At 38.6% G+C, this 26,270-nt stretch overlaps 1 protein-coding gene and 1 long non-coding RNA gene across 3 annotated transcripts in view; one reads left to right on the top strand and one right to left on the bottom strand.

Annotated features, from left to right (window-relative positions):
- MAN1A1 (mannosidase alpha class 1A member 1) overlaps positions 1-2,091 on the bottom strand; it is a 173,963-nt gene extending 171,872 nt beyond the window's left edge. Inside the window, exons 1-2 of one of the 2 annotated variants that reach the window (XM_082474678.1) lie at positions 1,786-2,091; positions 741-1,585 (exon numbers count right to left, since the gene is read on the bottom strand). In XM_082474678.1, the coding sequence (XP_082330804.1) occupies positions 741-1,349 (609 nt within the window). In that variant the 5' untranslated portion in view covers positions 1,350-1,585; positions 1,786-2,091. The remainder of the gene's footprint in view (positions 1-740; positions 1,586-1,785) is intronic. The other variant, XM_082474677.1, reaches the window with a different exon arrangement.
- Positions 1-26,270, top strand: part of LOC309667026 — a 570,884-nt gene that overhangs the window by 116,583 nt on the left and 428,031 nt on the right. The gene's annotated exons all lie outside the window — the stretch shown is intronic.

The raw sequence follows: 26,270 nt of genomic DNA, 5'->3' as shown, positions 1-26,270 counted from the left end.
CCATGTTTGTCCTAGATTAAGTTTGTCATCATTGTGCTGCTGTGGAGGAAAACCTGTTGCATCACATGGAATACTCTTTTTCTGACTACACCCGAAATGCAAGAGGCGGTAGGCTGGCTTTCTACATTTTTCATTTTTTGAAAAGTAAACAACAGTGTGCCCCCTATGATAGGAAGTTCTAGAGTTTCACCTTTATAGTCTGTAAGTACACACAGGATGCCACCTGGCAGAATGGGGCCACATGACCCAACGCAGGGTGTGCTGGCTTGCTGTTAGAACATTTCTATTGTGCGTGATTGATGCTTTGCGTTTACATGCAAGCTTCATTTCAAAGCCACGTCCAAGCCTCATTAGAAGGCTGTTTGGAACCTTCAATGTCACTGTTCTCAGGGACGATTAACCATGTATCAGGCTGTGAAAGAGGAGGTTTGCACAGCACCTGCCCATGTATTTAATACCTACCTCGTGTGGCTTATGCTCACCGGAGCAATCAAGTTAAGAACAACGGGATTCAACCTCAGATCATAATTGGCCCCATCTACTTTGACACTGAAATGGAAACGAAAGAGCCTTTGACACTGCACCTGGTCTAAGTGGAAAACGATGCCTCCCCACACTGTAATGTTACCGTCATGTCCCCGTACACTGTAATGTTAAAGTCTTAAAGACTTTCAAAGGTTTGTCGTTTCTCCCAGAAAAACACCGCGGGCCCGCAAGGATTTCTAGCCGGGTGCACTCACCTCTTTGATCTTCTCCCTTTTCTCGCGGATGGCGGCGTCGGCCGGCTCCCGGTCAATCGCCCCAACGAGGGGTGCTAAGTCCACTGGGGGCAGCATCTTGAACCCCACCCTGCTACTCAGCTGGTCCTGGGCCACCTTCTCCTTCTCCATCAGGATGTCTCTTTGGATCTCCTCGGGCAGCTTCTGCAGGGTCTCCTTGGCTTCCCTCAGAGCCCGCTCGTGGTTTTCACGGATCCTGGCCAAGTTGTCCTCCAGGGCGGCCGCGGGGTCCCCGGGCGCGCCCTCCTCGCCGCGCCGGGCTCGCCCATCTGCCGCGTCCTCGGCGCGCGCCCCGGGCCCGGGCTTGCGGTCGGCGGGCGGCTGCAGGGCGGGGCTGGAGTGGAACAGGACCCCGCTGAGCAGCTTGGAAGAGTCGGGCAGGAAGAAGATCGCCCCGAAGCAGAGCGTGATAAAGGCGCTGAACACCAACAGCAGCACGAACTTCTCCGTCAGGCGGAAGGCGGCGGGGCCGGACCCCTTCCTGCCGCCGCCGAGTCCCCCACCCAGGCCTCCGCCCAGGCCGCTGCCCGCGGGACTACTGAAGAGCGGTAACAGGCCCCCAGCCGGCATCGCTCCCGCTGCCGCCTGGCTGCCCGCTGTCCAGTGGCCTTGCGCCGCGCCGCTCAGCAGCCAAACTTCGCCGCCGCCCGGCGTCAGCGGCTGCGGGGCTGGGTTCTGTGCATCCAGGCCGCCCAAACCCCCCGCCTGGGCTGCAGGTATCCCTTGGGGAGACAACACCCCTCCGAGTTTTCTCCCCGGGGCGGCTCCTTTGGCAAACAGGCGCGACAGTGCGCTCGCTGCAGCCCCTGCGGGGAGAAAAACAGTAAAACGTAGTAACTACGATGATGGTGATAAAGTTTCCACCGGTCTCCGCCCTCCGACGGCCGCGAGAGCCGCCAGGACAGCTCCCCCTGCACGGAGTCCGGAGTCCGGCTCCCGGCACCGCCCTCGGAGCCCAAACTTTGGACTTGGGGTGAAGTTTGCAGGTCTCGGGGGCAGGCTGTACCGTGCACACCTGGAGCAGAGCCACGCGCGGGCACCTCCTGGAGAGGGCAGCGCACCTCCGCGCCGCAGAGGCGCAGCGTGGGTGGGGGGCTCGTCAACTTCGCCCGCTCCTCATCCCGAAGCTCGGACTAGCTGTGTCTCCGCTTCCCAGTTGGCGGGTGCGCGTGCAGCCCGGCCGCCCCGCAGCGCTGTTCGCCGCTCAGCTGGGCTAGCGCGCCGACCTGCGGGCGAGCAGGAGCGAGCGGGGCAGCACGAAGCCCTCCGCCGCCGCTCCTCGAGCACTAACACCACTGCCGGTCTCGGGGCGGTCGGAAACGAGGGCGGTGACGCGGCCCGAGAGTGATGGTGCGGCCGGGCCAATCACGCGCGGCTCAGGGTCCCGCGGGGGCGGGGCCGAAGCGGGGAGGGGGCAGCGCCGGGAGGGGAGTTTACGGGAAGCGCAGCCTCGCAGGGGCCCGGCCGGGGGCTGGGAGGTAGCGGGGCCTGGAGGCGCGAGGCGGGTGGGAGTGGCGGCGGGGAGGGCGGCCAGCCCGCTGCGGAGGCCAAGGGCGGGAGGCGGCGGGCGGGGCCCGGGGTTGGGGAGCTTATCCCGCTCCGGCCTCGGGCCCGGGTCCCAGGGGCGGTTGGTCTCGAGTTGCTGGGGGAGGCGCCTGGGCTGATGCGGGACCTCCCCGCCGCCCCCTCGGACCTGCGCCTGGCCGTGCGGGGCCCGCCCGGAGGAGGGCCGAGAAGGACAGGGTCTTGCAGAGAATTGCCAGATTGTTATGACGCGCGTCTTTTCTCCAGTTATCCTCCTTTTACCCAAGGCAGGGATTGCCCCGGTGCTCGGTAGCCGTTAACCCAAAAGTCCCTCGGCGAGGAGCTGTGATTTGGAGAGCTTTTGAGCTCAGCTTTTGGGCTGTCCGGTCGAACATCCCTTTACATCCGGAGACTTAATGGTTTTGTGGTTGCTTAGGAGTCTTCGTGTTCATCCTCAACCCCCTTTAAAAGAAAAAAAAAAGTTGTGTAGCTCCCCCACCCACTCCCCCTTTCAAAATTAATTTACCTCATGCAAGTTGGTCATACTTTCCATTTAAAGAAGACAGTATTGTGCTGCCATAGCTTCAAGTAATAAATTTCAGCACTGTTGAAATTAAGTCTTGGATTTGACCACTTCCAGGGAAGTAAGGACTTGGTCCACCAGAGATTGTCTTCAAGACAGCATTATTTTACAAAATGTGTTCGTAATTCCCCTGTTGCTCTGCAAATAAAGGGTTATCGGAGAGGAAAGAGTTGACTGACTTCCCATTTCCCACTTCTGAAAGCTAGTTTGTAGCAGCCTTATCCTATATCCCTCACCTTTCTCTGGAAACGTGATTTGAGCTCTGTTTCTGCTTGTTGTCTTTTTTTAAAAAAAAGGAAACAGCTGACACCTTTCAGGAAGGTGCCCATAATGTAGTTGTTTTCAGGTGTTAGACTGTGTGAGAAAATATAAAATAAAATTAAAAATCCTTATTACAGTTTTCATTTAAGTATTCATTTTAACCATCATTATTTGTTTTGTGTAAAATGAGTCATACACCCAAAATTTCTGTTAATGGGAAATTGTTTGATAAAGCCAACTGTATGCCTTGGTCTTTTTTTCTTATAACTTCTATGAAATTCTACGCCCAGAAGAGTGCAGCATATCCAAGCAGGGTAACAAAGTTTAGAAGGACTGAAAAAGAAAACAATGATTTTTGTTTTTAATGATGGAAGGGTAATTTTTGTTTCAAACTGCAACTTGTAGATAGGCTGAAGAGTTTGAATCACTGGGAATTAAGGTCAATTGCTTTATGATCATCTCTTTTGGAATGATTATTTCAACTACTGTGTTTTAAGAATGGAATTATTTCTTGTAACCACAAAATATTTAAAAATGTTGAAATTAATATTACTAAGTATTCCAGAAAAGCAATAAAATCTACTTATAAATGCATGTTAGAGTGGTGATGAAAGGAGGTTATAAACCTAATGCTATTCTGGCACTCTTTAATTTTGATATCAAACCAGTTTGAGCATTTAACCTATATCCTGTAGTGGAAACATTCAAAATTTAGCATATGGACTTAAAGATGATTTTTTTTTTCTAAAAACTTCAAATTTGACTCATCTATATTGTGTTAAAATCTTTTAAAGGGACGGTTCTGTTTATTTCTGTTTACCTTTATGTAGCTTATTTTAAGATTGCTTTCTTATTATCTGTTTTTCTTATAAAACAGATTTATTATGAGTGAAGCCTGCCTTTAATGACTTGTTAAACAAGAAGCTAGCATGGGTGGTTGATTATGGAATACATATTAAAGGGTGCCAGTCTGTGTTAGGTAGGATGAAAAACATGTGGGAATGCTCATATTTGGGCTAAAACAAGTTAAAAAAAATTCACAGAGAAGGTATTTGAAGAGACATACCAGCTAAATTAAACCAACTAACGGTTTTAACCACGTAAAACCGTTAAAACTAACCATGTGTATTCATGGTAAGGAGGGAGTACAGAATGTTCAATAAGTAAATGTGCATTTTGTAGAAGCAAAATCTGAGGCTTTGCCCTGATTTCCATTCCATAAGCACATATTCTACAGTTGGAAACACAACGGTTTGTATCCTCATATAAAGCAAAAATAAAGGGGACTGGTTCTGGTCCCCAAATAATAAAACCTTGAGTATGTCCTGTAAATCTAGACTCTCTACCTTGCCTACCTGAAGACATAGCATGATCTTTGGGATTACCGTGATTGTGAAAAGCTGCTGTTTTCTCATTATGAATAGTCAATGTAAACTTAGCAACCTTAGCAATTCTGTGCAGCTTTTCTGTTTAAATACTTGCTGTGTTTTCTTATGTGGCCAGCCAGTCCTGAAGCGACTCCCTTGTACTTCTTGCAAGTTTGCTTGCAACTTAATTCTTACTTTTTCCTTTTTCAAAGCTTATATCTCTGTATCTTTCTTTGACAATTTGTAAATTTTTTGTTTCAAGATACAATCTTTAGAATGAAGTAATTTTTTTAAAACCTGGTTTTGGTTGGAGATATCTCCCCACCCTCCACCAAAGTACAAGGAAATCCCCAATTTATTTGACTGCTTGAATTTCTCTGTTTTTAGAATAACATTTAACAAACGGTAGATTTAACTTTTACATAGACGTGCCTAAAATTAAATATAATGATAATTATAAACAGGATTACAGAAGGAAAAGTGACAATATTTTTATGAAAACTGTGGTGAATAAATGTTTTTATAAAGTTATAAGTTCTCAAAAATTAAATTGCAAAAAACATTTCTTAGTAGGAAGTTTCTAGAAAGTACTAGGTTTATGGAAGAATCCTTTTGATAATCTTTGTTCTTTAAAAATAAAAGGTAATCTAATGAAAGAATTAACATATATATGTAATAATTAATACTGAAATGCTCCAACAAGTTAGATTTCTGATAAAAATCTTCCTATAGCTGATTTTCTAATTGTCTTTAAATTCCAGATCAGCGTAGGTTTCTACTTTTATTTTTAAATAAACAAAATATAATATGCAAAAAATTGTTCATTGTGAACATTAATCTTGAAATTTCAATACTTCAGTGGGCAATGCTGAATTTTACATGAAATGTATTAAGATGAGAATTAACCAAAGTTGTAAAATAAGCTATCAATAATATTCTTTGTCATTTGAGGGGTTACAGTTATATCTCTGCTTCTTTCTTTTCCCCTCCTCAATTTACTTTGGAACAGCTTGAGTAGCAGATAATTTTTATAGAATTCCAATCACCTTTGTGTGTGCTTGGGGGCAGTGGGCAGGGAGTAAGAGACTGAATCAAGGAGCCCTCTCTGTACCTGCATGTGCCTGTTGAAAGATCTGTTTTTGTTCTGAACGTTCACTTCGTAAATATTAGCAGTCTCCAAAAACATTGTGATCCACAAAGTATTCGTGCATTAGCTCTTCAGAAATTTTAGAGCATTTCTCTCCATAGAAACAAAGTTGTAAACGGTGCTTTGGTTGCTAGTCTGCTCTGCAAAGATATATAAGACCCTAGGGAAGAATAAAATGTTGGAAAAAATAGTGTTGTAATGCTAGTAATCAAAGTAGCATTAAATTAGTAGGTGTTTTATTTATCATGATTGGTGGAGCCTGAGGACAAACAGATTTATTTGGAAGAAGAGATATAATGATTGTTTCAGGAAGATTCTAAACAAACTTGCAAGGTCAGTAAGGTTTATGGAAGTTCTTAGGTATAGTTTTCCTTCACCATGTATACATTTCTTTTGGTTTCAAGTGTATCACTAGTGCTACCCTTAGGGTGTTTTGTTTCTGTTTTGTTTTGATTTGATTAACAAAGGAACTGAAAGAGGTAAATAGGTTCCTGGAGAGGTTTTCCTGAGGTAATTGGGCAAGGGTTTGAATGAGAGAGTAATTTATTATAGAGGACATGCATGTCCTTGGCTGTGTGACCATGGGTGATAAGTCACCTATCTTCTGTATCTCTCATTCTTCATCTATAACATTGCTGGGGCTCTTAGATTAAATGATATAACTAATGTGTCTGGCACAACAGCATTCAAGAAATTCAATTTCTCTCCTCCCCTAAAAAGGGAACTAATGTCACTAGTTTCACTAGTGGTGAAAGAACAGTGTCTATAGGATTCTTATAAGCAAGAACCAGAAAAGGGTGGCAGGAAAGAAATTTTGGATTACGTGGTTCTTCACATGGTTGTCACTTTTAAACTTCTGTTTTCTATTTAAATAATATCCACTAGAGAAAAAGTGAGGGAAAGAGCCCCAGGTTTGGTAGGGAGAGCGTCCTACAATGTTTCCCCACTCTTTATATAAATAGGACCAAAAAGTTTACCAAACAATCAACTTTATATTTCCTAAAGCCTTGAGAAAATGTGAGTGATGGCAAAGTCTCCATGTGAGGAGAATGATACTACTTACTGCTCAGTGCTTGAAGAATCAGGAAAAGAAGGATTCAGGGCAGAAAGGCTGGGCAGAGAATGCCAACAATGACCTTTCGGAGCCCTTGTATATAAAATGTTTGAATTTTATGACTTGAAGAGAATATACTATCTCAACTGAGTAAAACTAAAGGAAAAAGTTTTTTCCCTATGACCAGAGAAAGAGACAAAATTTTTCTTAATTTTAAATTCATTAGATTCATTTTTTAAAAATAGCCTTTTCTTTTAAAAAAAAAAAAAAAGTATTTTTTCTGTCCGTTCTCTGTCCCATAAAGATCACATGCTTTTCCAGAAAAACCAAACGAACACTGAAAAAGAGAAAAATTATGATACATTATTCTGCCCAATTGAAATTTTTTTCATGAAGTAAAGTGAAATGAAACCACATGTGCTTGTTCCTATTTTGGAGAAACTCTCTACAACTATGACACGATAGCACTTGGCTTCCCAACTTTATTGCAGAATAAATGTGCTGTTTGCACTACAGGTTTGGTCCTTCATACTGTCCTTCAGGGCACAACTTTTTCTTAGCCCTGGGTCTCTGTAAATGACTAGGAATTCACTTGTGGTTCTTTGTCCACAGAACGTATTTTCAAGTTTACTTGAAGCATTCCCCTGCAATATATAGTTTCATTTAGGGGCTAAGGTAAAAGCAGATCTGTGTTGCAGATAGTACCTGAACAAATTATATATACTGAATGTGTGACTGGTAGTCTAATTGTTTGGTATAATTAATACTGGTCTGGACTGTGGGAATGGGAGGGACATACTGAAATTAACATAGGAAAAGAGAAGGGAAGAATTCCAAACCAGTGACCCATATATCTATTAGACTTAATGGTCTGGAACTAGCTGGGTCTCATATAGGGTTTCTACAAATAACTAGGCTTCAAATGTGTTGAGTTTGAGATACTTACTCTGGCTCTTAGATTATAAACAGCTTTTGAGCATCTGCTGAGATCATTAGGTTCTCCAGTTTCTCCCAAATATTAAATGGGTATAATGCATTCAACTATTATGATATATCATATCTTGAACAGTACCCAGCAAGATATGAAAATATCAAGTGCCTAAAAGTGCCATTCATTTAAAAAATTATTAATATTAAAGTCCATATATATCTCTATCAAGAAATTAATTTCAGTGTTTCTAAAAGTAAGAATTTAGATTACTTAAGTAACTGTAGAGCTATTTTCTTTTATTCCACAGCTGTTTATAGGATAGAATAAATTACTATAAGAAGAAAGTTAGGAAATGTAAATTTGTGATACTTTTCAATTAATTAATAAGCTATACATAATGTGCCGTTAAGTACATTTTATTGTATGTATAGTTTCATTATTTCCCTCTCCTTGAAAAAAAAATGTTTTAAATCACATACACTGCTGGTGGGAATGTAAAATAGTGCAGCTGCTTTGGAATACATTTCGGCAGTTTTTTAAAAGGGTAAATATAGAGTTACAACATAAGCCAGCAATTCCAGTACTAGGTATATATGCAAGAGAAATGAAAATATCTGTGTACATAAAAATCTGTATATGACTTTTCATAATACCAATATTCATAATACATAGCAGCATTATTCACAGTAGCCAAAGGTGGAAACAACATAAATGTCCATCAACTGATAAAACGTGGAATATCCATACAATGGAATATGATTCAGTAATAAAAAGGAATGAAGTGCTGACACATATTATGACATGGATAAGGCTTAAAAACTTTATGCTAAGTTAAAGATGCCAGTCACAAAAGACTACATATAGAAATGTCTAGAATGGGTAAATACATAGGGACAGAAAGTATATTAGTGATTGCCTTGGTCTGGGGTCCTAGGGGAAAGAAGGGTCGCTGCTGAAGGATACAAGGTTTCTTTTCGGGGTACAATAAAAATGTTATGATATTGATTGTAATGATAGTCGCATGACTCTGTGAATGTACTACAATTGTACACACTAAATGGGTGGTTTTTATGGTATGTGAACTATATTTGAGTAAAGCTATTACAAAAAGAATGTTTTCCTTTCAGAACTCATTTATAAGAATCTTTCTTAAGAACAATGGAATACCTTAAGCAAAAAATGGTAAAAATAACAAGATGAAGTTGACATCATACAAAATGGTATTATTAAATATTTAAGTCTGAAAGTAGTAAGTAGAGAGTATAAAGTCAAAAAAGATTTTCAAGAACACAGAGGAAAATGCTACAAATTCTTAGCTTGAGAAATATATATTTTTATTGAGTAGTCAAACCAAAGGAATGTTTTAAAATTATGTATCACTTCTACACTCTACACTCTTTCCTATTAAGTAAAACATGGACAAGTAATATCATTCATAATTTTTGTGTGTGTGGAAAATGACTATTAAATTAACTGTACCTCACAGAACTGTAGTGACCAAAATGTTTCCAGGATAAGTTAACTGCTTAGAGTAAGCACCTTATACTAAGCAAAATGATGCAGGGGCAAGAGAGTTGGATTAGGAATCAGAAGACCTGGTTTTAAAACTAGCTCTGATTTCTGTGGATTTTCAAACACTCAGCTTCCATTTTTTTTCTGTAAAATAATGGGGACTCCTAATTGAAAGGGTTGTTGTGATGATCAAATTAGATACCGTATATATATATCAGAGGATGCTCTACAACTATAAGGTATTATAATAACTATTAATAATAATATTATTAACACAATAACATTATATATTAATATTAATTAATAATAATAACAATAATTATTATTATTAAGCACTTGGAGAATCTAGCATAAGAATTCCAACACAATGATCTTTGATAAGACTAAAGGGATAAAATTTTATATCTATTATATCATTTCTTTCTTTCTTTCATCTTTTCTTCTTTTTTCTATCTTCTATCTATCTCCAAGATAATTAACTTAATATTTCAAAAAGTTGAAATATTTTGAACAATTGACTACTATTCTATTTTTTAAAGAAATCAGAAGTATTTAATAGACTATGTTATAAAATTTATAGTAGAATCTATATCTGACTCTTCTATGTTCAGTTAATTCTACCAAAATAGAAAACAATATTTTGCATACCTTCAATAAACAATAAAAACCAGACATCCTGAGAAATTTTATATTTTTCTGCTTTCATATAGTATTCATATATACACATTAACCTTATGTTTTCTCCTCTTGTTTTTTACCTTTTGCGTTTTTATAGTTTTATAAGCTTATCACAAACATAATATGTATATATTATAGAAAATTTAGAAGATATGGGCAACAAAAAGAAAAAAATCTTAAAATTTTTACCACAATAATGCCTTTGTACATATCCTATGTAGAAGAGGAAAACTTTTCCCTTCTAGGTTCTTTGGCTGGTTGAATAACTAAATTGACATGAGAAAGATTAACAGGAGAAAAACAAATTTAATTTCATATTTATGGGAGTTCATAAAAATATGAGACTCAAAGAAGTAACCAATTTAGGCAGCTTTTATACCTTCTAGATAAAAAAACTATTATTCGTGAAGATTTGACAAAACAAAGGGGTTTGGGCTTGGGTTGCAAATTAATAAAGAAGTAATAAAGTTTGTTTATACAGCCTTCTCCTCCTTGAATTTCCTATCTCTGGTGGTAAGAATGCCTTCTACATGCTGGTATAGGGAGGATACCTTCATATGGGAGACTTATTTTCTGCATTCAGGGGGACAAAGAGGGTCAGTATTATTCTTGCACTGGCTGTTTCTTAAGTAACAGTAAATTAAAAATAATTTAATTTTACTTAATTTACAAATTAAGTAAATTTAAAAAACAGTAAATTAAAAATAATCAACGTGCCAAAGAGGCATATTCTGAGGTAGCCTATTTTGCTCACCCTCAGTCCTGCCTTTGAAACTTTCCTAAGAAGTTTCACTCTCCAGAAGTTGAGTTGGTAGATTGTTCCATCTCATTGAACCAGTCTCCTATTCCTGACAATAGGTTGGTTCAGATAAACTCATTTCAGGAACTGGTGATGCAAATGGGATCCCAAAATTAGGCCTATATTGTGCTAGCTCTCAGGTATTTGATAAGAGGCATTTCTATGGAAACAAAAGAAAAACAATAATTAGTGATTGGAGTAGACCATACATCTAGTTTCTGAGTTCTGCAGACAGCCAGTAAGGAAGAATTTCTAAATATCAAGCTTGAAGCATCTTCAGATAGATGAGGGCAAGCAGTGGTAATTTGATAAATTTTCCTGGTTTGTGGATTGAATATATTTGATGATCTGAGTGGTCCACACAGTAGCAGGTGCAAAGATTGTCCATATATGAGCTGCTGTGGTGATGTCTCTGAAGTTTATATCAAGTTGTCCTATTTTAGCTTGCATGACATCAGGAAAAAATGCAGTTTTAGTTCTCAATGATTTCAAGTCAGAAGGGTGGGAGAAAAATTGGAAATATTAGTTTGGAGAGTTGTAGCCAGATATTGGAGAAAACTGGAGTTCAGGATTCAGTCCCATTTGCAGGTAGGAAACAAACCGCAATGACAATTAATAGCACTGAAATTTGATATCCACAAAGATATATTACTGAAACATATTTTTTCTCCATATAATCACCCCCATTTCTATCAAAGATAACCACAATAAGGCTAATTTATTTGCAAATTAAGTCTAGTTTAATAAACGACCTGCTTGCTTACATACGTGCAGCAAGAATGGTGAATGACCATATAGGCTCTTTCAAATCTGCTTTGCTGGAACTTTTCATAAAAAGACTCAGACTGAACTCTAAAAAACCTCTTGAGGCTAGGAAAGCAAGGCAAGAACTTGCCATTAGACTTTGCCTGCAATACCTATAGATTTGGGTACATTCCTCTCTTCTTGAGTCCCCCCAGATCCTGAGGTTCCTGCAACTGCTGGGAAGTGACCTTCCTTACTCACTTGGTAAGGCTGCTAGGAACCCTGTAGGCAAGATACCAGGTTGTTTTTCCAAGTGGGTTTATTGACTCCATAAACTCAGTCTTAGTTTCTTAAAGCTGTCTGGTCAAATTCGAGTCTATGCACACCTCTCTTAAGTATGACATTCCGGTCAAAGCCTCGGTAATATAACTAATGTTTTCAATTTTGTCCTGTTACAAGGAGAACAGATTCTTATTGAACTTATGCAAATAACTGTATTGCCATGAAAATAAGAATGCTCACTGAGAGTTTTCAAATTCTAGAGGGATCACATAGGGAGAAAAAGTAATTGCTTTATCTTTGTTCACAGGGTATGCTTTACCAAACTGCTTTAAGTTAGGGGTATCTTGAGAGAAAACAGAAAAATATTTTCTTAAATTGGAAAAAATAAAACATAAAAGAACCAACAACTTTTCAAACAAAAGAATCATGAAAATTATAATCATCCTTATCAGTTCATTCAGTCCCATGTAATTATTTCTTGTTGATCTTGATCTTTTGTTAGCAGCTTCATGAAGCTGTTAGTTTCTCCGTTAGAAAGTTATCAGTACTTGTCAGAGTCCTTTCCATGAATATCTCTGAAGATGAAACACTTTTGCAAAAGCATCAGAGTAAAATAATAAATGCAGAAGACTTTAAAATGCCCATGATTAAAGATCTGATGAGAGCTCATCACAAGGTTCTTGACAAGGAAATTTTAGTTATTTCTGCGACATATATTTTAAGATAGTAATTAGAGTTATAAGTGATAACATCATGCTGGGACATATTGGATTTTTTTTTTTTTTTTTTATAATGAGTTTTTTTTTTCTTTTTTTTAAAATTTTTATTTATTTATTTATGGCTGTGTTGGGTCTTCGTTTCTGTGAAAGGGCTTTCTCTAGTTGTGGCAAGTGGGGGCCACTCTTCATCGCGGTGCGTGGGCCTCTCGCTATCGCGGCCTCTCTTGTTGCGGAGCACAGGCTCCAGACGCGCAGGCTCAGTAATTGTGGCTCACGGGCCTACCTGCTCTGCAGCATGTGGGATCTTCCCAGACCAGGGCTCGAACCCGTGTCCCCTGCATTGGCAGGCAGATTCTCAACCACTGCACCACCAGGGAAGCCCCATACTGGATTTTGAAGTATTTTGTACAATTTCTGGAGCACTTATGACATATACCTATACATATAAAACATAAAGAAGGCTTAGTATTATCTTCTTATTTGACAATGTTTCCCATGTAATTTAACATATCAAATAAGACTAATCAAATTAAATTTCTCTTTCATAAGGAGAGAGAACAAATCTTTTGAGATGTTCCAGTATCCCTCTGGAAAATCCCAAGGTACTTCCAGGTTAAAAAAAAAACCCCAAAAAACCCACAAAACTTCATTTAGAATTTGATTTTGGGAAGTTTGTCAAAAATATCAAAAGTTTGGTACCATATGACCCAGCAATTCCACTACTGGGCATATACCCTGAGAAAACCATAATTCAAAAAGAGTCATATACCACAATGTTCATTGCAGCTCTATTTACAATAGCCAGGACATGGAAGCAACCTAAGTGTCCATTGACAGATGAATGGATAAAGAAGATGTGACACATATATACAATGGAATATTACTCAGCCATAAAAAGAAACAAAATTGAGTTATTTGTAGTGAGGTGGTTGGACCTAGAGTCTGTCATACAGAGTGAAGTAAGTCAGAAAGAGAAAAACAAATACCGTATGCTAATGCATATATATGGAATCTAAAAAAAAAAAAAAAAAAACGGTTCTGAAGAACCTAGGAGCAGGACAGGAATAAAGACGCAGATGTAGAGAATGGACTTGAGGACACGGGGAGGGGGAAGGGTAAGCTGGGACGAAGTGAGAGAGTTGCATGGACTTATACATGCTACCAAATGTAAAATAGCTAGCTAGTGGGAAGCAGCCACATAGCACAGGGAGATCAGCTCAGTGCTTTGTGACCACCTAGAGGGGTGGGATAGGGAGGGTGGGAGGGAGAGCCAAGAGGGAGGTGATATAGGGATATATGTATATGTATAGCTGATGCACTTTGCTATAAAGCAGAAACTAACACCCCATTGTAAAGCAATTATACTCCAATAAAGATGTTAAAAAATATACCAAAAGTTTTGGACATTTGACTAGAAAGGATGACAAATCACTATGAAACTATAATTATCCATTTAACCAAATGAAAATAAAAGATTTCAAAGGCAAATACAGAAGGTTACATAGTCCTGAGCAAACTTAGGTCTTTTAATATCAAGAAAACTTGGTTTACCTAAGTAATCAAAGACTTGATATAAAAGATAACGATGCACAGTGGATTACTTTGATAAAACGCGAAATCTTTGCTTTCTAGAAAGACTACTTAAAAAGGTTTAAGAAAATTTTCACAATATCTTATCAAGAGTAAGCCAATAGTTCAATAAAACTACATGCTTTTAGCATATAAAAATTAACTTTTAGTTTTGCATAAGTACATTACTGGTATTAAAGCTTATTTTAAAAACTCTTGTAATAACAATTTAATCTTTAGCCAACTTGACCACACAAGATTCTTTTCTGTCTCTTTTTTTCTCTCTCTCTCTTCCTAACTTTCTATGTCCATAGTTTGTCCTTTATTCTCCTCTCTCCTATTCTGAAATAACCAGATTTACTTTAGGACAAAATTACTTTATTTTTCCCTTAACAAAAAAATGCATCTCCAGGGACTTCTCCAGTGGTCCAATGGTTAAGACTCTGCCTTCCAATGCAGGGGGCATGGGTTCGATCTCTAGTCAGGGAACTAAGATCCCACATGCCGTCAGGTGCAGCCAAAAATTAAAAAAAAAAAAAAAAAAAAAAAAAGCATCTCCATACCTCATACCTGTTCTTAGCCAAAAAAACACAACTAAGTTGCTTTGCATACAGAGTTGTTTCTCTTACTATTTTTTAATAGCTTTAATTACATTAGAATTCTTAACCCTTAAAACCCTTAATATCTAGTGAAAATTGAGAAGTAAGAAATTGCGAACTGTTATATCAGCATTCTTAAAACTGGCAAATTTATGAATACATTTCATAATTCCTAGAAGCATATACTTTCTCACGGTACATATTTTTAAAATGTGGCACAAAACATGATTACTGACAAATCCAAATATCTTAGTTTCTCTTTAATAAGAAGCCAAAAGTGGTTAAACATTCAGTAATGAATGTTTCAGTATTTTATCTTATCTGGAAATGATCTAGATATTTAATAAATATCCATCATTTAACTTAGTAAAGCTTCAAGTTACCACAAATTTTTAGGAAACATAATTAATGCTGAAAAGTTCACCTATAAACTTTTATCTCACTTACATATATCTAAATCATTTGTTCCCAACAATGATGTTTAGACTACATTTAAAAACTTCTTAAGACATTGGACAAAGTCAGCCATCATCCTAAGCTATTTTCCTTCCTGATAAATTTTGTAAAAAATAACATGAACTTATTTGACTAGTAAACTCGGGTAGAATAAAAATTGTATGTCTGCATTATATTTAATGTTGATAACTCTGAAGACATGTCTATTTTAATTAAACCAACAAACTTAAATTAGCTTCTATTTACTAAAGGTTGTCCCAGATCACAGAAACTTAAAACACACACACACACACACACACACACATTTGTGTTAGTTTCTATATTTCTGAGTTTTAGAAATACTTCGTTCATAAACACTTAATTTTAAGCCAGTTAAATAGAGCTGTTTTACAAATTAATTGGCAATATCATCTGGAGGTAGAAAAACACCATACCTATAATGTACATACATAGACCTGCATAAACATACAGACACAGAGATCTAAAAATTTTATTCTAAAATTTTAGCCATGAATCAAGTATAACAATATAAAACTCGCTAGTTTATAAATAACCGTTGAATTCAAATTATACCTCTTTTTTTTTATTGGAGTAAAATTGCTTTACAATTTTGTGTTAGTTTCTGCTGTACAATGAAGTGAATCAGCTATGGCTAAAGCTTTTTATTAACATTTATGGAAGAAGGCTTTTAAGATTTATATTTGCCCTTGACAAGTAATTTAATGGAGGCTGTGGACTCAATTTTGGGCAAGGGAGCTTCTACAGCAGTCTGTATTTTCAAAGGCCTCCCCTCTGTTTTCAGTCTCTGGCGAGTGGAGCCTGTGTTTTACTAATTTCCTGAGGTGTTACTATTTCAAAGACTTGGTAAGATTTATAACTTCATGGGATAGGGAAAGAATGTAAGTTTTTTCCTAGGAGTTTTGGAGTCTGTCTATTTCAGAAGTCTAGGGCAATTACTATTTACATTTTTTCTTGTTTTTTCTTCTGTGCGGGACAATTGTACTTTCAATGTCCCAATTTTTTACATCTGCAAATGTCTGAAGGCAAGTAGGAAGGGGTATGAGTGGAGTTTGAGTTGCTCTCAGAGTTATGCCTTTGTTTCTCTAAAGATTCAAGTGTCAAATCAAGACTTATTGACTTTAACTCCCTTTTTTTTCTGTTGTACTCTTGCAATCTACCTTCAAAGAATTGGGTAGCTGCTTTTATTACAATACTTAGAGGTTGATTAGCCCACCCAGCCACACTATTTTGAATTTGTCATCTTATATCAGGGAGAAATTTTCCTACCAAGGTGGAAATTAGAGGATTTCTATGTTCTGGAGCTTTAGGGTTTAGCGCAGTATGTCTTTGAAAAGTTTGTACAGAGCATTCAACAAAGGCATTTGGATGCTCTTCTTCTTTTTGAGTGCACAGTTTAACCTTAAACCAATTCACCTGAGTGCAGAAAACCTCTACCAATGTTTCTATTTGTCCTTGAATATCAGCTTGCAGTTAAGCCGTTTCCTGATCATTTGCAGGAGGGCCTGGGAGAATTTTTGGCCATCTGTTTCCTCTGTGAGGAGGGTTTTTTCCAGGGGGCCATCTGGCTTGTCTGATAGCTACAGTATAATCATGGGTGGGAAGAATACCCCTTAGTAGCCAAACAAGGTCCCTGTGCGTGGGGTTGTAAATGGCTATTAATCTTTTTAATTCCTCTTTAAATTTGGTAGGATCTTCTGAAAGTGGAGGTAAAAGGGCTTTATAATTCAAAAGACTTGTTGTTGTCTAGGCAACATGAACTCTTTGCAGGGGTGGGGCGGGCATCTAGGTCATATCTGTGAAGGACATTGCTTGGGAAGGCCTGAAGCTGGCAGAGCCTGATTATAGAGCCCTGGAAAGTAGGAGGAGTTTTTAAGAGACAGCAAAGCAAGTTTTATTGTCTGTCTTGGGTGCTTCTGCTAAATTCACTTACTGGCTTCCAGCATTTACCTGAGTAACTTATATACACTGGGCCTTGAGACTAGAATGGTCTCTGTAAATCTTGCAGGAGAAGGAAAGTTAAAATAAGTAGTTGGATGCTTAAGAAATTTTCTGAGGAAGGTGGAGGATTTGGGGAGTTAAGGGAATTAGTTGAGGAAATGGGGGATTTACATTGGATGTGGACTTTAATTTTGTTTTAATTTTAATTTCTATTATTTCATCTTGTTAAGGGAGTCCCTCAGGCTAGTGTTATATTCCTCTGTATTCATTTTTCAACTTGGTTTTTCTACAGGTATCATCAAGACAATTGTTTAGGATGAGAGCTCCCTAAAAAATTTCTTTTTCCCTTTCAAATATAATCAAAGGATCCATCATTTGGCCGTTGACAATAGGATCTTATGTTAATCTCAATAGCAACTCAAACAAATAAGCCTCTTTATAGTTTAACCGAGGATGCAAGAGGTGCCTCCAAAGAGGCTGCAAAAAATGCAGCCCTTACAACATCCAGAAAGTTTACTCTCAGAGTTAGCCTAAGAAAGCAAAGACCTTTGTTGTCAGAAGCAGTAGGAATCATGTAGTGAAAACAGTGACTCCGGTCTCTCATGGGAATGGGAGACACCTCCAGTTACACATCGGCTAATCTTTGATACCAGGCAGGTCCTAGTGGGATGAGACTTTTCCAGTACTAACAAAGCAACAAATGTTGAGATGGCAAATGCCCCTTATGGACTGGGACCCCTTATGACAAACTCCCCTGAGAGCTAGCATAACCAGACAAAGAGAAGGCTGCTTGTGACCTTGTGTCTCAGAATCCCAGTCTATTCAACCGGCCCCCAGATGCACACTGGTACACGACCTTCCGAATGGTGGAGACCAGAGAGAATATTCTCACTGGTCAAAGAGCCACACTCTCAGCACTTAGAACAAGATGAAAGGAAAACTTCGTCTGTTTTTTATATAGGGAATCCACAGCAAAGTTTGTCTAAATAGATGCTAGTTTGGGGACTTCCCTGGAGGTCCAGTGGTTAAGACTCTGTGCTTCCACTGCAGGGGGCACGGGTTTGATCCCTCATCTGGGAACTAAGATCCTGCATGCCATGTGGTGTGGCAAAAATATATATAATAATAATAATAATAATAATAATAATAAATACATACATAAACAAACACTAGTTTGGTGAGAACCATGAACTCACAAGTCTGTGAGCCCTGCTCAAACAATAGGCTTATAGACCCTAGCTTAGGTGGCAATAATGGTATTCTGCTGCAGTGGTTTTGATGTCTGGCCAGATAGTTCCTCCTGTTTACGGTCCTTTGTGGTTCTAGGACCTCTGGAGTGACCTCAGTTCTTATCTATTTTCCAAGCCTGATCAGTCAGAAAAGTAGGGATTACTTCTGAGGACAAAGGTGCATTTGGGGGAGGTCCTTTTCTATGTTGTAATCCAAGTTCTTTTGGTACCACTTGTGAACAATCAACTCTTATTTTCATGTGAAACCTAGATAGATTGACACTGGAGTGGGATAGATTAACATTGAAATGTAGCAAACCCAAAAGAATTCATGCTGGAAGTGGTGAAAGTCTGATTTTGGCTTAGGTTTTGCCAGAGATGAGAGGTTTTGTTAGTCAGAACTAGAATAGTCACTTCCAGAATAGTCACTGGAATTTCCTAGGTTTTAATTCATACTGTGAGCCAAAACTTTAAGTATTTGAATTTAGTCATCTCTTTCTTTACGACTTCTAATGCTGTCAAAGGCACTAACTTCCACCCATGGTCACTGAATTTGTTGAATCCTTCACTGGTGGTGGCAACATTGTCCCCCAGATCTTTACCCCTATTGGGTACTTGCTGCAGGTGACCAAAGATGATAATTTATTACTTTTTGGTCATTGTATACCATGAACTTCTGGATTATCTTCCTATAATATTAAAAAGGCTTTCATCGTTTTCTGTAACATCCTACTTCCTGGTTCAAAATTCTTTTATTAGTTTAGATGCTTTTGATTGCAAATAACAGAAAGCAATACTGGTTTCCTTCAGCCAACAATAAAGGAGAGTGGAGGGATTTATTAGAAGGATACAGAGGATTCATGGAATCAATGTGTGACTACTAGGCCCTTAAATGAGGCGGTTGTACTGCTAGTTGGAACTAGAATTATTTGCAGACTTGTATCCAGAGTTAAAACCCAGAAAGCCCCAGGGAACCAGTTATAAAAGTGAAATCTGGGAGGAGAAGGCTTAGACATCAAAAGATTGTGGGTCATATGATATCGTTTATATGTGGAATCTAAAAAAATGGTACAAATGAACTTATTTACAAAACAGAAATAGAGTCACAGATGTAGAAAACAAACTTATGGTTACCAAGGGGGAAGGGAGGGGGAGGGATAATTTGGGAGATTGGTATTGACATATACACACTAATATATATAAAATAGATAACTAATAAGGACCTACTGTATAGCACAGGGAACTCTATTCAATACTCTGTAATGACCTATATGGGGAAAGAATCTAAAAAAGAGTGGATATATGTATATGTATAACTGATCTACTTTGCTGTACAGCAGAAACTAACACAACATTGTAAATCAACTATACTCCAATAAAAATTAATTTAAAACAAACAAACAGTGTGAGGCACACACACACACAAAAGATTGTGGGACTTCACCAATTTATATTAGCAGTAATTTGGAAAACATATATAAGGATAGAAATTTAAGGTATATAACCAAAGATGGAGAAATATATTTTAGATTAAACTGAATTTATTGATATGAGTTCACTTGCCAGAGATTCCTGATGGCATGTGAGGGTAAAAAGCTGGGCTGGTTAACACTATCCTAGACTTACAAATGAACCTGAGATGTCAGAAATGTCTTAGAATAATATAAAGAAAATAATACAAAGAATTGGGAGTTTGGAATACTGGATTTGATTTATTATAGGTGTCTTGTCCACTCATCCAATAAATATGTTCCTTCAGCAGGCCCTGAAGACACGCTATTCACTAGGATTTTGAGACATCCATTGTGATTGAAGCTCTGGTATATTACAAAAGTGGTATAGTGGTTGTTCTCTGGAGGCTGTGGAAGAAGCTGAAATAGAAATGGGTTTCCTGATTTCAGTAGGAACATTGAGTCCCTAAGGTGGCAGAAAACAGATAGGCACTCACCACTGGAGGAATGGTGGGTCTGGTTTCTGTAATGGCAGCAGGGTATGAAATGGGCTGACTGTAGGGATCTTTGCCAGTGACTAATTGGTCACGGAATCCTTGGGGTTGAAACAGAAGAATAACCAGTTAAGGTCACTTTTTATTTCTCTAGCCCCAAACTGCAGGTCTGGTGGAGTTCTTTTCTCTACACTCTACACTAGGGTATAATACATATGGCTTATTAATGGTGGTTAACTCTAAAATTTATCTTTTAGGCTACAGAATGCATATCACAGTGAAACTAGAGGAGGAAGGGACATTACCCAGAGTTTGTAGACTTGTGACTGGATAGAGTAACTCATGAGATTTGGGACTGTCTTCATTTGGAAAAGGAGTGTGTTTTTATGGTACAAGTAACGCATTATATTAGGAAGAACAATTGTGGGGGAAGTGTAATTTTGGGAAGAAGGATATTAATGAATGTTTGTCTGCCAAAGGTGTGGACCATACATTTTTCATTTTATTTCTGTCTCATATTTAACCATATTTCTATTTGGGGCATTCCCCAGTGAATATAGTCTTGGAAAGGATAAGTGCTTTACCTCCCACTACTAATACTGAAGATCCTAGCTCCTCTCTTTGTCTGCCCTTGGAAGACAGGCTTGGGCATATGACCTAGCCAGTTAGACACTGATACCTCGGATTGTAAGCTTGAATATGGAGGACATAAATAAAGATAGGATGAGGATTCACCTTTGGTAGTATAATGGCATAATTCTTGCAGTGTCGGGGTGTTCTGGTCAGATGATTCTTGTCAAAAGACACTTGTTATGGCCCCTGATTCTTGGACTTCTGGACCTGCTTTGATTCCTGCCTCGTTTCCAGGGCTTGTGGTCCAGCATTTTTTGCTTTAGTGAGCTCCTGATAACATTTCTTCTCCATTTTCTTGCGCTTAAATAGAGTTCATTTGTATTACTTGCGTATGTTATATGTATCCTAATAGACACAGAATTTAAATGGGAATTTCTTTCCTCCATAGTCCTGGTCCTCTTCTAATATTTCCTGTCTCAGTGAATGGCACCATCATTTATCCAGTTGAACAAGCCAATAGCCAGGGGTACATCCTTGACAATCCCTGTCTCCCAACTCCACATTTAATCCATCACTAAATTTTATCAATTTTTCCTCCTAAATATCCCTTGAGTCTATCAACTTCTCTACAGCTTTACCACCATCAATACCAACACCCTAGTCTAAGCCACCATCATATCTCACCCAGGCTATAACAACCTCTTTGGTCTACTTGAATTTTCTTTTCCTCCTCTAATCCATTTTTTTCTAAATGTAAAATATGGTCATATTACACGTTATTTCTGGTGAGGGCCTGCTTCCTGGCTTTTAGACAGCTGACTTTTCATTGTGTTCTTACATGGCCTTTCCTGAGTGCATAGGCCTCGAGGTGTGTGAGGTGGGGGGATCTCTTCCTCATCTTATAAAACCATCAGTCCTCTCAGATTAGGGCTCCACTCTTACAACCTCGTTTAATCTTAATCACCTCTTTACCTTATCTTCAAACACAGTCACACTGACATCGACAGATGAATTTGGGGCGACCCAATTCAGTCCATAGCATTCTGCCCCTGGCATCCCAAAATTAACATCCTTATTGCATGCAGCACACATTTATTCCATCCCAACAGCTGCCAAAGTCTTAACTCATTCCAGCATCAACTCTAAAGTCTGAAGTCTCATCTAAATAGCATTTAAATCAGATATGAGTGAGACTAGAGGTATGATTCATCCTAAGGCAAAATTCCTCTCCAGCTGTGAACCTACGAAACCAGACAAGTTATGTGTTTCCAAAATACAATGATGGGACAGGCATAAGATAGACATTCTTCGTCCAAAAGAGAGAAATAGGAAAGAAAGAAGGGATGATGGATCCCAAGCAAGTCCAAAACCTAAAAAAGGCAAATTCCATTAGATCTTAAATCTTGAGAATAATCTTCTTTGGTTAGATGTCCTGCCTTCTGGACCCACTGGGGTGGTGGCCCTGCCTAGGTGGACCCTAGGCAAGGGTCACAACCTCATGTCAGGCAGAGGCTATCCTGCCTGTGGAAACTGAGTTGGTGGCCCTGATGATCTCTGAATCACCTTTGGGGTCATTCTTCCCTTTTTTTTAAAGGGTAAAGCATGTTCACAGCCAAATAGCTCTATGGTTCCATCCTGCAGAATCCAAGAAGTCTGACAGCCTTCCTTCATTCTGTTCCACTTTCCCCTTTGGTCCAAACTGGCAGTATCACTGCTGATATAATTGCATCTCTATTCCAAGCTTCTGCTGAGATGGTTGATTATAATCCACGAGTCACACCCATGGTCTCTTTACCAAAAGTTGTTCAGCCATACTTCTATGTTGTCTTTAGAACAAGCCTCCCCCCTCCCCCTTAATTTTTAGCAAGATGGATAGGCTTAGCATGTTCCTAATCTTCAAGTTCTGGTTCCCTTATGCTTACCAATTATTTATTTGATTCATCTTTCTCCTCTCACATTTTACTAAAGCAGTAAGGAGGACCCAAGCTGCACCTTTTTAATACTTTGCTTGGAAATCTCCTCTGCTAATATTTAAATTCATCGCTCAAAAGCTCTACTTTCTACGAAACACTAAGACATAATTCAGCCAAGTTATCTGCCACTTTATAAAAAGGACCACCTTTCTTTCATTTTCCAAAAAACTCTTCCTCATTTTTGTCTGAGACCTCAGCAGTCTGGGTGGAGTAGGGTTTGAGAATTTGCATTTCTAACTTTGAGGATCATTATAAGCTATAAAAGTGCCTCTCAGACTTTAAAATGCATTCTAATTTCTGGTCATTTTGTTAAATATGGGTTCTGATTCTGTGGGTCTGGAGGAGCCTGGGGATGTTGCAGTTCATACAAACAAATAGGAGAATAGCAAACTGCCTCCAGGTCAGTTGCACCTGCATCATCTGAAACCTTGTTAGAACTGCAAAATCTCCATCTGATCCCCAGGCTTCCGAATCAGAATGTGCATTTAACAATGCATCTTAACATGATTCATGTCAATCAGTAATTGAAAAGCACTGTACTAGGTGCTGTGTATCATCAGGAAATTTAGGTAAACTGCCATGCAGGCTATGATAGGCTTGAGTCACAAAAAACTTGTGGACAGATGCTTTGTTCATGACAGATGGTGTTTAGCTAGACAGTCCACTCACTTTTAAAAAAATTTAAATTTTTAAATTTTTAAAACATCTTTATTGGAGTATAATGCTTTACAATGGTCTGTTAGTTTCTGTTGTATAATAAGTGAATCAGCTATATGTGTACATATATGCCCATATCTCCTCCCTCTAGCTTCTCCCTCCCAACCTCCCTATCCCACCCCTCTAGGTGGTCAAAAGCACTGAGCTGACCTCCCTGTGCTATGCAGCTGCTTCCACTAGCTATCTATTTTACATTTGGTAGTGTATATATGCCAATGCCACTCTCTCACTTCGTCCCAGCTTACCCTTCCCCCTCCCCGTGTCCTCAAGTCCATTCTCTACGTCTGTGTCTTTATTCCTGTCCTGCCCCTGGGTTCTTCAGAACCTTTTTTTTTTTTTTTTTTTTAGATTCCATATATATGTGTTAGCATATGGTATTTGTTTTTCTCTTTCTCACTTACTTCACTCTGTATGACAGTCTCTAGGTCCAACAACCTCACTACAAATAACTCAGTTTTGTTTCTTTTTATGCCTGAGTAATACTCCATTGTATATATGGGCCACATCTTCTTTATCCATTCATCTGTCGATGGACACTCAGGTTGCTTCCATGTCCTGGCTATTGTAAATAGAGCTGCAACGAACATTGTGGTACATGACTCTTTTTGAATTATGCTTTTCTCAGGGTATATGCCCAGTAGTAGGATTGCTGGGTTATATGGTAGTTATATTTTTAGTTTTTTAAGGAACCTCCATACTGTTCTCCATAGTGGCTGTATCAATTTACATTCCCACCGACAGTGCAAGAGGGTTCCTTTTTCTCCACACCTTCTCCAGCATTTATTGTTGGTAGATTTTTTGATGATGGCCATTCTGACCAGTGTGAGGTGATACCTCGTTGTAGTTTTGATTTGCATTGCTCTAATGATTAGTGATGTTGAGCATCCTTTCATGTATTTATTGGCGATCTGTATATCTTCTTTGGAGAAATGTCTGTTGAGGTCTTCTGCCCACTTTTTAATTGGGTTTTTTGTTTTTTGATATTGAGCTGCATGAGCTGCTTGTATATTTTGGAGATTAATCCTTTGTTGGTTACTTCGTTTGCAAATATTTTCTCCCATTCTGAGGGTTGTCTTTTCGTCTTGTTTATGGTTTCCCTAGCTGTGCAAAAGCTTTTAAATTTCATTAGGTCCCATTTGTTTATTTTTGTTTTTATTTCCATTCCTCTAGGACATGGGTCAAAAAGGATCTTGCTGTGATTTATGTCATAGAGTGTTCTTCCTATGTTTTCCTCCAAGAATTTTATAGTGTCCAGCCTTACATTTAGGTCTTTAATCCATTTTTAGCTTATTTTTGTGTATGGTGTTAAAAAGTGTTCTAATTTCATTCTTTTACATGTAGCTGTCCAGTTTTCCCAGCACCACTTACTGCAGAGGCTGTCTTTTCTCCATTGTATATTCTTGCCTCCTTTACCAAAGATAAGGTGACCATGTGTGCATGGGTTTATCTCTGGGCTTTCTATCCTGTTCCATTGATCTATATTTCTGTTTTTGTGCCAGTACCATACTCTCTTGATTACTGTAGCTTTGTAGTATAGTCTGAAGTCTGGGAGCCTGATTCCTCCAGCTCCGTTTTTCTTTCTCAAGATTGCTTTGGCTATTTGGGGTCTTTTGTGTTTCCATACACATTGTGAAATTTTTTGTTCTAGTTCTGTGAAAAATGCCATTGGTAGTTTGCTAGGGATTGCATTGAATCTGTAGATTGTTTTGGGTAGTATAGTCATTTTCACAATGTTGTTTCTTCCAATCCAAGAACATGGTATATCTCTCCATCTTTTGGTATCATCTTTAATTTCTTTCATCAGTGTCATAGTATTCGGCATACAGGTCTTTTGTCTCCTTAGGTAGATTTATTCCTAGGTATTTTATTCTTTTTGTTGTAATGGTAAATGGGAGTGTTTCCTTAATTTCTCTTTCAGATGTTTCATCATTAGTACGTAGGAAGACAAGAGACTTCTGTGCATTAATTTTGTATCCTGCTACTTTACCAAATTCATTGATTAGCTCTAGTATTTTTCTGGTGTTATATTTAGGATTCTCTATGTATAGTATCATGTCATCTGCAAACAGTGACAGTTTTACTTCTTCTTTTCCAATTTGTATTCCTTTTATTCTTTTTCTTCTCTGATTGCCATGGCTGAAACTTCCAAACCTATGGTGAATAATAGTGGTGAGAGTGGGCGACCTTTTCTTGTTCCTGATCTCAGAGGAAATGGTTTCAGTTTTTCACCATTGAGAATGATGCTGGCTGTGGGTTTGTCATATATGCCCTTTATTATGTTGCGGGAATTTCCCTCTATGCCTGCTTTCTGGAGGGTTTTTTTGATAAATGGGTGTTGAATTTTGTCGAAAGCTTTTTCTGCATCTATTGAGATGATCATATGGTTTTTCTCCTTCAGTTTGTTAATATGGTTTATCACATTGATTGATTTGCATATATTGAAGAATCCTTGCATTCCTGGGATAAACACCACTTAATTGTGGTGTATGATCCTTTTAATGTGCTGTTGGATTCTGTTTGCTAGTATTTTGCTGAGGATTTTTGTATCTATGTTCATCAGTGATATTGGCCTATAGTTTTCTTTCTTGGTGACATATTTGTCTGGTTTTGTTATCAGGGTGATGGTGGTCTCGTAGAATGAGTTTGGGAGTATTCCTCCCTCTGCTATATTTTGGAAGAGTTTGAGAAGGATAGGTGTTAGCTTTTCTCTAAATGTTTGATAGAATTCGCCTGTGAAGCCATCTGGTCCTGGGCTTTTGTTTGTTGGAAGATTTTTAAATCACAGTCTCAATTTCAGTGCTTGTGATTGGTCTGTTTATATTTAATATTTCTTCCTGGTTCAGTCTCAGAAGGTTGTGCTTTTCTAAGAA

Source organism: Balaenoptera physalus (assembly GCF_965194825.1).
Source record: "Balaenoptera physalus genome assembly, chromosome: 9".
In the NCBI taxonomy this organism is placed as follows: Eukaryota; Metazoa; Chordata; class Mammalia; order Artiodactyla; family Balaenopteridae; genus Balaenoptera; species Balaenoptera physalus.
The sequence above is the reverse complement of the archived record's forward strand: the minus strand, read 5'-3'. Positions and strand labels throughout refer to the sequence as shown.